General features: G+C 32.0%; 1 protein-coding gene across 9 annotated transcripts in view; it reads left to right on the top strand.

Moving 5' to 3' along the window:
- The window catches only part of LOC110115878 (alpha-amylase 3, chloroplastic), a 151,471-nt gene extending 147,296 nt beyond the window's left edge, over window positions 1–4,175 (top strand). For all 9 annotated transcript variants that reach the window (XM_020849278.2, XM_020849277.2, XM_028700841.1 and 6 more), the window contains exon 13: window positions 3,862–4,175. In XM_020849278.2, the coding sequence (XP_020704937.1) occupies window positions 3,862–4,020 (159 nt within the window). In that variant the 3' untranslated portion in view covers window positions 4,021–4,175. The remainder of the gene's footprint in view (window positions 1–3,861) is intronic.
- Window positions 4,176–13,465: the final 9,290 nt, after the last annotated feature.

The raw sequence follows: 13,465 nt of genomic DNA, 5'->3' as shown, positions 1-13,465 counted from the left end.
ACCACAAACTTTGATATGAAATTCCTTCCTGGACAATAGTATTCAACTCGTGATAATAATTTCTGTGAAATAGAGACATCAATGAATAAGTTAACAGTTCATCATGCAAATTGCAAATTATTCTCAAGGATGAAGAACTTGCAAATACGATCTGCTTGCAAGTAATAGGGAGGTGTGGTCAATATGGAGACTTCAACAAGTATCAAGTAACTTGTAAGATATACAGAATATATCACCTACGAGTGATGATAACTCGCCAAAGTGGATGAAGCAATTCCCTATCGTTCGTATGCAAGTAAGAAGTATAAAACCATTATAGGCATGAGTACTTATGAGCAAATGTAAAAGTATTGCAATAGATGCCATGCAACAAACACCAAGACATTCTAATAGGAAACAACAGTCTGGTGTCAAGCAAATGTATCAATCTTTTTACGAACTGTCGTAGGAGACCCATCACATACAAATAAGGATATTTAAAAGCTGATGTAGGAAAGCTCTCACTCATACAGAAGTCAAATCAAAGGTGATGGCAATTAATGTGGTGAATGCTAAACCGTCCCATATTCATCAACCACTTAATATCAGTCAAAAACACCGATTCCCTATAACTTAAAGAGACCGATATACATGAATTTGACATGGTGGAATTCTCAAATCATATGAATTTTAATCACTAAGTTGAATCATGCAAACAAAGATCAATGAAGGGATGGAAAACTCATGCTAAAGCTTTGGCATGCATGATTTGTTGTTTCACAAGCAATAATCAACATGAATGTGACAAATGAAGGAGAGCTAAAAATATGCAAGTTTTATGTGCATGAGCTGATGTTTCAGACTACTGCAAATATGACTGCTACCCTTTTGCAACCAAAGGCAATTGACATACAGGAAATATGACATATTTGCGACTAAAGGTTAAGTGGAAAATGCAATGACATGTCTACATTCAATAGCAAGGAATTTTAAGGAATGACCACTTATTTCAAAGTATGGTACATCGGTAAAAATGCAATCATCTAAGGTTGAAATAATTGATTCTTTATTTAAGCTGACAGCAGAGAATGATGATGATGGCAAATTAAAAAAGTTACCTACTAATTCCTATATGAGTTCTGAGAAGAGAAATTCAGATCAAATCATTTTGGAGTGATTGAACCTTAGTTCAACAAGATTCTAAACATTGAGTTGGATAAGATTATTGAGGCTTGCAAGTTTCTTGATGAACAATGATCGTGCATCCGACATACCTCCTATGAATAAATATTGAAGTAATATAACAAACACAAACTTCTATAAGCTTTCGTAGAAGACTCGTTAAATATCCAAAATACCCTCGCACATGCACTGTAATATATACACATATAGGTAAACTAAAGGGACATATAATCATATACCTGTATGGGCCCCTCCGAGCATGTTGTGGGAACACACATGACGTCTAATGATTTTGCTCGGCTCAATAAATTCTAACCTGATCCTCCTAAGCAGGTAAATAAGAGTCGATAAGGTTCAACAAATAATTATAAAATGCCCCCAAACACCCGCATGAGCCTTGACAAGCATGTTATACATACACACATGACGTTTAGGGATGCTGCGTGGGTTAGTAAATAAACCTAAGCTCGAGCCCGATACTTCTACGTGGATAGATAAGAGTCGATACGGCTCGAACTATCAAACAGATATACGATCAGGGCATCAACCAGAATATCTATTTTATACATTTATATGAGGCCTTCAAAGCCTATGAACGGAGAAATTCATTAACAAAAGCATAAAGCCTATGAAACTCGATCCTTTGTTGACAGTTCGACAAAATTGACAAGGTTTAATGCACAAATAGAAATGACCTCAAACAACATGATGATGGCCGTGTTGAATGCCTATTTCAACTAGAGGGATTAACTCCAAATATTTCAAATACCTCCAAGTTCTTAAATACCCATCCAAAAATCCAAAATCTCCAAAATTCAAAATATTTAAAAATGAATTTTAACCATGAATCATTTTAAGCAAAATCTATCCATTCTTCGCAATAGTTTATCTGGTGGACAAATTTAAATTTATTTCAGCTCAAATAGAGAAAATGCCCAGTCAAAAATATCACAAGGATTCATTCTCAAATAATCTTCTGCCAGTAAGGACATGGTACGTGTCCTCTGACCGATGATTTTATCATCAAATAGCATTACAGGATAAACGGTTATGACTTGAACTGAGTGGTTTTTCCGCCAAATGGCACCATGAGATAAAAGTTATGGTCAAAGCAATACGTTCTTTAGTAGCCTCGAATTCCTTGAGATATGAATCAATAAGAAATAATCGATAGGACACAAAGCCCTCTGTTAGCTAAGGTGGATTCAAATTTGTCTCATTAGACAAATATTCACCTCAGGTTTACAAGGTCCCCTTGGACGAAGCAACCTATCGCTGCTAACAAGGATCCTTCTGTCAGATTGTGTCGACTACCTCCTATGACTAAGTAGACCAGGGACCACGATGGCCCGGGACGGCGGAACCATAGGATCTTGATCAAGTCCATCATTAATTCCCCGACCATTCACTTTAAGTATGAGATTGTGACATTTCTGATTTTAAATTTCCAAATTTTTTGTACTTAAGCCCATGACTGCTAGTATATGCCAGATAACACGTATCTGATCGACGATTAGCCTTAATCGAAAGTTCTCTCTCGTTATCGAAAAATGTAATTAACTATAAGGGCTTACGCCTATAGGAAATCAGAACTCATATCATAAAGTCCTTGCAAATTGAGGGCGTAATATCTGGATAGTGTCTTATTTACAAACTCATCTGTCTTCCCAAAATTTACCTCGAAACTTAATCCGTTAAAACTCCTCCCGATCAATCAGCAGGGGAGGTCGGGGCCGAATTTTCGGAGCCCACAGGAAGAACCTAGAATATTGTGGGTCGTGGTGATGTTAGGTGCTGGAAAAGTGAGCGCCGCGGCGCTGAAGCAAGAAAATGATGTGTGTTATTTATTTAAATCCATTTGCATCACCTCACCACCATTTTCAAATACCTCAATTGGCCGGAGAAGAGAAGAGAAGAAGGAGAAGAGTAGAAGAGAGAAAAGAAAATAATGAATTCAAAGGTTGCAGAGCTTTATTCTTTCATCGGGACTGTTCAATGTCATGTATAAATGTCCAATCTGTTAATCCCTGCATTTGCATTCTTGTTCATATGGTAGGAATTTTGATATGGGAGAAGTTAAAGTACACTACCAGTTATTATATAGGCCCAAATCTATATTCTGTTTCTTGCCCCATCAATCTTGTAGAGGTGCGGAATTTTTAAAAGAGTTATAAGTAAAAGTTTGTATTTTTATTAGTTTTTGAAATGAAATCTGGATGGTTTATATTTTTATTAGTTTTTAATTATTTGATTGACTCAGCTGTGTCCCAGTGATGAGATAGTAGGTTCTTGTTTTAATTCTTCGATTAGGTTTTGTGGCATTGCATTTATATATGCAATTGAGCTCTCATTGAGGTGAACATAAATTAATTTGCTGTTATTCGTGGTCAACTCGTTTAGCAGACTGAGAAACTTGATTAGCAATTAACTATTAAGTTGTGCATATATAATGTCCTGGTCAAACAGTTTTCCACTGTCATCGATGTTTTTTAACTGTATAATACTACTGGCCCATCACTGCAAATCTGAAGAATGTTTACACGGGAGTAAATGGTTCTTTTTTAATGTACACCGCCAAATCAATTTATATATTATGTTTGGGTTGATATAATTTTTCTTGCTTTTATTTTGGAACCCTTCAACTGCGCTTGCCTATCATTGCTGATCAGTCGGTTTGCCATTTTTTATTTTTTTATTCAGGTCAAGATTACGAGAGCCAAGAGGGACGTGTATGCAGCTGAAATTGATGATATAGTAGCAGTCCAAATTGGACCAGGAAATTATGAACCATCCAGTGGTACCAAGAAATGGATCTTGTTCGCTGAGGGAAAAGATTACAGAGTTTGGGAAGCATCATAACTGTTGATGTATTGCCAGGTTAACTATGTTGCTTGTCATAATAATTTGTTGTGCTCAATGTATACGTCAAAAAGAAAATCATTTTATTTTTAACCCTGATAAAGTTATTTTCAATGGAATCTTGAGCTTATGCAGTAGCATGGCAGTGATTTTAATTTCCGGTGGTCTATAGAAAGAATCATTATGTTATAGGATACGAAATGAGCATATATATGAAAAATGTTGGAGTAGCTCCAATGGAAAATAAGATTAGAGAGAGTCGCCTTAGATGGTTTGGTCACATTAAATGGAGGCCTTCCGATGAGCCGGTTAGAAAAGCTGAGGTATTAGATTTGACTTATACTGAGAAAGATAGAGGTAGACCTAAAAAGATTTGGTTAGAAAGTATTAGAAACGGTCTTTCTTTATTAGATTTAAACGAGAATTTGACTTTTAATTGGACACAATGGCGAAAAAGGATTCATGTAGCTAACCCCACGTAATGGGACAAAGGCTTGATGTTGTTGTTGTTGTACAAATGTACATCTAAGATAGACTATAGAAAGAATCATTGTCTTTTTAATGATTGGGTATCTGCTGGCAAAGTTCACCATGGCCTTCTTAAATATTTTTAGAATGCTTATACAGGTCGGTTTACTTAATTGAAGGACGAGATTATTCTTTCTGGAATTCATCTTGCTCCGTCAAATAATGTTTAATTTCATAAAGTTTCATTAGATAATCTTCCTTTCCTCTTTTTATCTCTAAGCAAGGCTAATGTGAATACCCTAATTGCACATCATTTTTTAAAAATAGCAAGCCTATAAACCAAAGTTAACATTCATCCCTCTTGCTTGAAATAGATTTGCCAGTGCATAACACTCAAGCCTATCAGCAAGTAAATTTTAGGAGGGGAGATTTGGGAACCAATGTGAGAATGGAGAGAATAATTGAATAGAAAAAAATTACAATACAAGTGCTCAATGAGTTCAAAAAATTTAAGATACTTCGTTCAACTTTTATTTATAGGAATTTAAGGGCTAGAGAAGTTACATCTTGAAAAAATAGATACATTAATTTAACACTCCTTGTACAAGTTGCCTTAGACATGTGTTGACCTTTGGTAGGTTAAAAGGAGAATGGTGTTGTATAGCCTTGGTATAGAGTCGGTTTAGGCAAGTTTACTTCATTTATTTTTATTTATAGGGATTTAAGGGCAAAATAAAATGTTACAACTTGAAAGAATAAAATATATGATTATTTAACAATTGTAGTACAAGTTATTTTAGATATGTTTTACCTCTTATTAGACTAAAAGGAGATTGGTGATGTGTAATATTATCTCTGGGGGAGTTTAGTAATATCGAGTAGGTTTTGGCAACTTTACACGGGAGAGTCAATTGGTGAGAATTGAGTTGAGAGTGCTTGTTGCTAGTACATATTTTGGGGTCGCTAGTTATTTTTTTATGGAGCATCAGATCGTTGTAGGAGATGGAGGTGAGTGAGTTTTTTTTAGGAGGAAGATCTCTTTGATCAGAAGCTCATGGTAGGGCAAGGTGAGAGCCTCATGGGTAGGCATTGGTGAACATGAATGAGGGTACTTGCTTTGGATGAGAGCGAGTGATTTTGTTGGTTGGCTTTCTCTTATATGGTGAGTGGTGAGTTACTTGATCTATGAAGACTCCTAATAGCCTCTTTGAAGAATGTTCTTCTTCTATAAGCTCGAGAGAGTAGTGCCCAATGATCTCTAGATGAGCTCATTTATGAGGCTTGCTGGTTCTGAGTTTCTTCATCATGACCATCGATAATCTACATTATTTCCTTTAATCACTTAACCCTTTGATAGGCGAGTGTTGGAAAGAATAACTGAATTAATTGATGAGTATTAAATATGGCAACAAAATAGTAACTGAAATGTAAAATACAAAATGACAAGCTTGTTTATTGTAGTGTTAATAGCTACACAAATTATTGGTGATATGATGCCACTTTTCTTCCTCCCTAATAAATAGCAACTCTTTCATTATGAATCATTTGCTCCATTGAATATGTGAAGAAGATATATCTGCAATCTTCGAGTAGGTTATGAATCTTGCTTGAGCGGGTGTTAAACATTCTTATGTACATAATATTATGTTTTGTGTATTATTATACACATTCTTTCATGTTGAACCTAAAAAAGTCACATTTGGTCATAATTAAGAAATGCCTCAGTATCTTGTAAGTACACCCAACCTATGTATTTAGTGCCCTAGGGATAGTGTAATTTACTTGGTAGGTTATTCAATCAAACTAATACTTTGCAAGTTATAGAGTTGATAGGAAAAGCATATTAGATATGTTCCTATTTATTGGTCATTTATTAATTTCTCGGTTCAATAAAAAAAGTAAAATATTTCAGCCTTATTCATTATGAAGTAGAATACAAAACGTTAGGGAGTTTGGTCACCCAAGTTCTATCATTGAAGTAACAACTTCTTGATTTTAGTCTGTAGGTAAACATCATACCTATCCAATGTGATAATATCAATGCTTAGTATTCATGTCCAAAACACATCTACATACACCATTACTTTATTTGAAATTATATATTGAAAGGTGATGATGATATTTAATTTATTGATATTAAAAATCAATTGGCATATTTTCTTACAAAGGCTCTTAGTTATGAGAGGTGTTGAGTACTTAGAACTTGATTTGGAGTGATAGATATGGATGCTATATCATATATTATGTTTCTTATACTTATGTTATTAACATTTGTAATTATGCTTATTTGGTCAACCTAGCCAAATGATTGGGCTCATTAGGTTTAGAAATGTTTATGATGTTTAGAAGTATTTAGGTGGCATGCCAAGGTTTAGAATGGTTGAAATGCATGAAAAAAGGTACTTAAGTCAAAATGCCCATTCATGTTGGATTTAGTCAACCGTGGTCAACCATGGCTCACCGTGAGTTCCAGTGGGTTTCAAAATGTTTATATAAGTTTTTAGGAGGTTTAGGACGTAATGGAAAGATTTAGAATAGTTTAAATCAAAGATTTTATCTTTTGGTCAAAAGTGGTTTAAATTTTGAACTTGATCAATCATGTTCAACCAAGGTTATCCATGACATCAAATGAGATTAGGCTTGCTTAATGATGAGTTTAGGGGTCTTAGGGATCAATCCTAGTGATGTTTATAATGAAGTTTAGATCAAATTCCATGCATATGTTTGTATTTAGGATTTAAAGGAATAAAAAGTCAACCTTAGTTAACTTAGGTCAACCATGGTCAATTTTGATTCCCAATTTGTTCAAATCATTCAAATGATGATTATGAACAAGTTTAAGTCATTTTAAAAGGTCTATAGTGAAGTTTGATCAATATACCATGTTAAGTGGCATAAAATGTAAATATGGAGAAGTTTGAAGAGAGCATGGAGGGAGGTTCTAATGAGGTGTTAGTTTTATACAATTGCCAGATCAAGTTTTAAAGGATTCACCTAGGATTTCTATCAAGCTAGGTACTCTATTAGAAAAGAATTCTTATATCCTATGAATTTGAATGAATTGAATTGACCTCATATAAAAATGAGGCCAACACTTATTTTCTAGCCTTTTTAAAATTTCACAATCATACTAATATTTCATTAATAAACCCATCTTATTCCTATAATATTGAGGAATGATATCTTGGAACATAAATAAAGTGTCAAAATTCTTTTATTTTTTAATACATTTGTAAAATATAATGTTCATCTTTTTAGATGATATGTTATTCTATCTACTGTATTTGATTATATAAATGATAAATTTTTAAAATCCTAATTTAATTTTTAAAAAATCATGTAGAATATAATAACAGTTTTTCAAGATATTTTGATATTCTCCTTTTTTTTATTTGATTATAAAAATGAGAAATTCCTTAGAAAATATTATTTTATCTTCAAATCCTTTATAAAATGTTATGTCTATCATTTAAGTTCGTGTGTTATTCTTAATGTAGTATTTGATCATAAAAATAGGATCATATGAGTCTCCATGGTTTTCTTTTTCCATAATCCTAATGATTCTTTAATGGGTATTTTGACAGTTAATTGTACAATATATCATTAATCAAAGAGTATGATGCGTTATTCTCCAATCACCGAACGATTATACTAAAGTGCTTGTCGATTTGATCAAATCATTTTCTACATACTAACTTCATACACTATAATGATTCCTATATAAAGCATTTAACAAATTTTTAGTATTTGGAAAGCTTATTTTTATTTGGAAACCTCTTATATAGCCCTTTTTCATGCAAACATTTCAATCCTTTTGACCCCTAGTTTTTAAATCTTTGCATTAGGTCCTTAAGGTTTATATAAACTACGCCAAGCTTGCCCACAACTTAGATTAGGCAAGTGCACTTAAAGTAAGCTTTCATGAGTCATTTCCCATTCTATGGTAGATTGGCTTTAACGAATGCATACTAAACCTTCTTATAATCCTCCTAAACTTAGCATAGCATGCCCATCCCTTGGAAGTTAGCCAAATAGGCTAACCCAAGTGAACCTGAACTTGACCCAATTGAGCCATTTTCCAACCAAGATTAAATTTGATTGATCCTGCCACAGAAGTCATGGACTCAGTGCATCCTAGCCCTTGGTATGTCCTAAGGTGGCCAAAATTGATGCCAATTTGAGCCATTCAAAATTGGTTTCGTTCAAACAACTAGGTTAACTCATCACATGTGCCTAACCTCCTTTAGCTAGTTCCTAAGACATTGGACCATCCAACACCAATCTAATGGCTTGGTTAGACACACCTTAGATGGAATCTCTTCTACATACACTTGCAATCATCTATAAATTTCCCTAATTTTCATGAAGCTAAATTCCAAAAATTCAATCCTTGGCCTTAATGAGAGCCCTAGTAAGCATTCCCGAGCATCTTTATTCCCCGCCACTTCCTTTGATTTTGAATGACCTCCACTAAGCTTGTTTTGGCCAAAATTAAAATAAAAAAAATTAATCATGAATAAAATGAATAATAAATAATATTTAAATCATGATTCATTAAATAAATTTAATCAAATAAAATAAAATAAATAAAATCTTAATAAATAAATAATAAACTAATTTATCAAATAAATAAATAAATAAAATAAGAATACATATATTAAAATTTAGATTTATTAATTAAAATAAATAAGCCTAAATAAATTAATGTACATAAATAAAATGATTAATTAAAAAACAAAATAAAATTTTGTAAATTAAATAAAAATGAAAATTAAGAAGAAATAAAAAAAATATATATCATAAATTTAAATGAAAATTAATTCATTCATCCTAAATTATAAAAATAAATTAATTCTAAATTAAATAAGAATTTATATAAAATCCAATATTTTAAAATTAAATAAATAAAAAATAAATTATTTTATTCAAATAAATAAAAATAATAAATAAAATTCAACAAAATAAATTTAAATAGATAATCTTAAATGATTTAAATTAAATTAATAAACAATAAATAATTAATTAAAATAAATTTTATTTTATCTGTTTATTTTATTCCTTTGGATTAGAATGATTGCATTTATCTTAGAAGCTTGGATTTATTGATTAATGATTCCAGTATGTTGTAATTATTAATTAACATGGTTCTTTAAAATCTAAAAAAATAAATAATAAAAAATGTATTAGTATACTAACCCCTGTAGGTGTAGAGTTTTTTTCTTTTAAATTTAAATGTAAATTTGTATAGAATTTTAAAAGTCTTAAATGAAGTTTTTATCATTTAATAAAATGTCTAAAAGAACATTTCTTTGTCGAAGATCATATCTTTTGAAATTCTTTAGAAGCTTGATCATTGTGTGGAATGCCTAAAGAAGATCTGAAGACATTAAATAAACAACTTCATTTTATATAGACTTGCATTATTATTGGTGTAGAAATCCATGTTTATTGTTAGTAGAGTTTGGCCACCATTACTTTCCTATAAAACCTAGTTTGTATATTAAGTGTCACTTGCCATAAGCTATTTTTTCTTTTCTTCTTTTGTTTAGATGATTGAATTGATTGATGATTATTTATATATGATGTGCAAAGTAGAAATTGCATATATTTTATTGGTTTCTTGGTCGTGTATGTGTTTTTGCCTGGACAAATGCATTAGTTTCTTTAGAACTCTATGATATTTATACTTTAGAACACTAACACTTCTCTATGAGCATAAGCATGCATTTTACTTTTCCTTCGACATTCACTATATTCACACACGCTAGTGACAAGGAAGAGGTGACCTAAGAGATGGAGCAAGTCCACTATTCGTTATGGTTTAGGGTCGTTATGCCGCCAAGTTTTCCTAGAAAGTTAGGCATTTAGATTGCATTAGTCACATACAAAAAAAATATAGTAGTTCGGGTAAAACTTGTTTCAATTTGCAATAGTTAGGTGCATTTAAGCCCTTAGCATCTTTGAAACCTTTATTTGTAATTCTAAAATTTAAACAATGATTCATAAGTAAATAAGAACCAATTTATCATACATTTTATTTGATCTGAAATCATTTTTTTATAAAAGTACCTAGATAGTTAGCTAGTTGTCAACTCCAAGTAGACATAAGTCTAGTTGTATAATTCCAGCACTTCTTTATGGGAGTATATTCGACCTATCTAATAAATTATCAACTTAAAAATAAATTCAATCATATTCTAAATAAAAAAAGACTAATCATAGTATAGATTACCGTGCTGGATATCCCAATCATAAGTACTCTTTACCCTTCCTCTTGTGAATTCTAGAATTAAGTGTTCTATTTTGATGTATTCCCTATTGGCAAATTCTAGATTCAAACCCTTGATGTAATCTTTATAAATCAATAAAGATTTAGTTACCACTTTAATCAAGAGTTTTCTCACAATTCATCTTGAGATGTGATTAACCATAGAGATTTATCTTTATGGAAAACTTAGAACCCTAGTAAAAAAATAAATAAATAAAGCTTGCTTTTTAGTTCACTAGAGTAGAGGAAAGGTCCCTAGGTCTAGATAAGTTTTATCTAGGTTTATCTTCATTTTCAAAATGTACTTTAATATAATTCTATCTTTAAAGATATTAGCTTATTCTATATGATATATTTGATTATGAAAAAAATTAAAATTTATTTCTATTTTTAAAATGATAGTAAAACACCATTTCTGTCATTTGAGTTAGTATGTTGTTAGTTATGCTGATTTGATGTAAAATAAATTCAAAATTCTGTGATGATATATTTTCCCACAATAAGATTTGCATAAAAGAGCAGAGCTTTCTTGAGATAATTTAAGCACGTTAATAGTACATGTGGCTTATCCAAATCTATAAGCAAGGAGGAAGGAGGTACCTAAAAAAGGAATAGTCTTATCATTTTTTTACATTTCCAAATTAATTATCTTTCTATATTATTTAGTCTTATCATTTTTTTTTATTTTTTTTATGAATGAAAAAAAAAAATATTTCCTATAAGATCTTAGCGAAAGTCATCCAAAAAATTACATGCATAAACAAAATCTTAAAAAAGATAAGAATTTCTTCTGTGCAATCATTATTGTTGACTTATAAATGATCAAATAATTGATTTAGTCAACTCCCACTACCGACTGGATCTTAATTTAAATTCAAGACCCAACTAATAAAGAAGCACCAGCGACTTCAAAAGAATCACTCAGTAACAATTATGACAGAAACGAATTTGTTAGATCAATCTTTCTTGGTTATGAGAAATGATGAGAATCAACATTGCTATTGCTTATTTGGCAAGCCATAAACACTTTTATTGTACTTCAATATAATTCAATTGGCTTTGATTAAAACATTTTCATTCAGAGCACTGCTGCTTGAATGTCACGAGAGCATAGATAGTTACAAGCATAACTATTGATCCTGTGAATCTAACTAAAATTATTAAGCCTCTTGGAAGGCATGCTATACAGGGATGCCATTTGAATTACATTGATAACTAAATTATTCTACTCGACTATGAGTGGTGATCAGAATTGATGCCATTAATTAAGCAAAGTAATCAAGATGGCTTGAATAAGATTCAAATTCCAACAAATCATTAAATAAGGAATGTATTTATAATTTAACACAAAACATAACATAGATAGAAGAAATACTATATAATGCCTGCAAAGAAATCTATGCCAACAAATTGCAAAGCCTATTTATTTTGTTGGAAGTCAAAACTCTGCAATTTAAGAGAGTATGTGTGATATTCAATTTGTAAGGAATAAAATCATTTGAACCTTGCATCACAACTCGTAAGGATTCAACAAGTTGCTGGTAATTCCAAAATAAGATTTGGATTTATTCATATGAGAAATCAACATCTTGTGTTATATTTATCCTAGAAACATATCACATTGCCAGCTTTGATATAAGTCAAAGAGTCCACGGTAAGAGATACTTATACATTTAATCAATTTTGCTTGAGTAGTGCCTGAAAGAGGACATTGTAAATCTTTCTCTATGTCAGATTAAAGAAAAATATATAATGGAATGAGTTGAATATAATATTTTGAGAAATGTCCATTATTTCTACCAAATTGCAGAAGGCCTAACTATTATTAAATGTTACTGTTTTTACTACAGTTACCCATCTCTTTTATACAAATACGAATAGAGATAAGACCCTAAATCTCTAACTGCTTCTTCAAATTTTTAGTTTAAAGATAACCGTATAAATCAAAACTAAATGATATTACAAGAGATGAAAATCTAAGATCTCAGTGGCTTCAAACGGTTAGAAAAAAAAAATATAAATAAATAAGAAATTAAGTCTTCAACCGTCCCACGATAGCACGTTCGGAACCGAATGCCCACGTAGTCGGATCAAATGGTTTGTATAAAATGAAGAATACATTAAGGAGGGGAGTTACGCGGACATACCTTCAAGAAATCAGAATTTTAACTCTGATTTTGAGGATTCTCTCAGAGCAATCAATCCCGAATCAACACATACCAGTCGTTCCAATCGCAGCCGAGGTCCGAACACACCACCGTCCGTCTCCGAAAGCCCAGTCGATCAAGAGCGACGTCTTCGCCGTCCTCCGCTCCGAACTCCTGGTTGAGCAAAATCTTAAGCAAACGATCTCTTCCTGCCAACTCTTTGCAAAAATAGATACTTCTAAGTGAAGCAGTAAGACCCGTATGTTAGGGAAATTCTAAGTGAACGAACGTAAACCTAAAACTCAAACAAATTAATGGGCCACCTCTAATAGAGGTCGTAAGTCCCACTATCAGGGCCACTTTCAAATGAAAGCCATAAGCCCCTATCCAAATCAAATCATACGGGCAACTTCTAAGGAAGCTGTAAGCCCCAAACTAAACAAATTAACGGGCAACTTCTAAGGAAGCCATAAGCCCCAACCCAAATTAAACTAAACTAAACTAAAATTCACACATCTCCACTTCAGTCTATTCGAGATCTCTGAGAGGAGGCAACCCATGG

The sequence above is a fragment of the Dendrobium catenatum genome, unplaced genomic scaffold (assembly GCF_001605985.2).
Source record: "Dendrobium catenatum unplaced genomic scaffold, ASM160598v2 fragScaff_scaffold_1599, whole genome shotgun sequence".
NCBI lineage: Eukaryota > Viridiplantae > Streptophyta > Magnoliopsida > Asparagales > Orchidaceae > Dendrobium > Dendrobium catenatum.
This window is presented reverse-complemented; position numbering and strand designations above follow the sequence as displayed.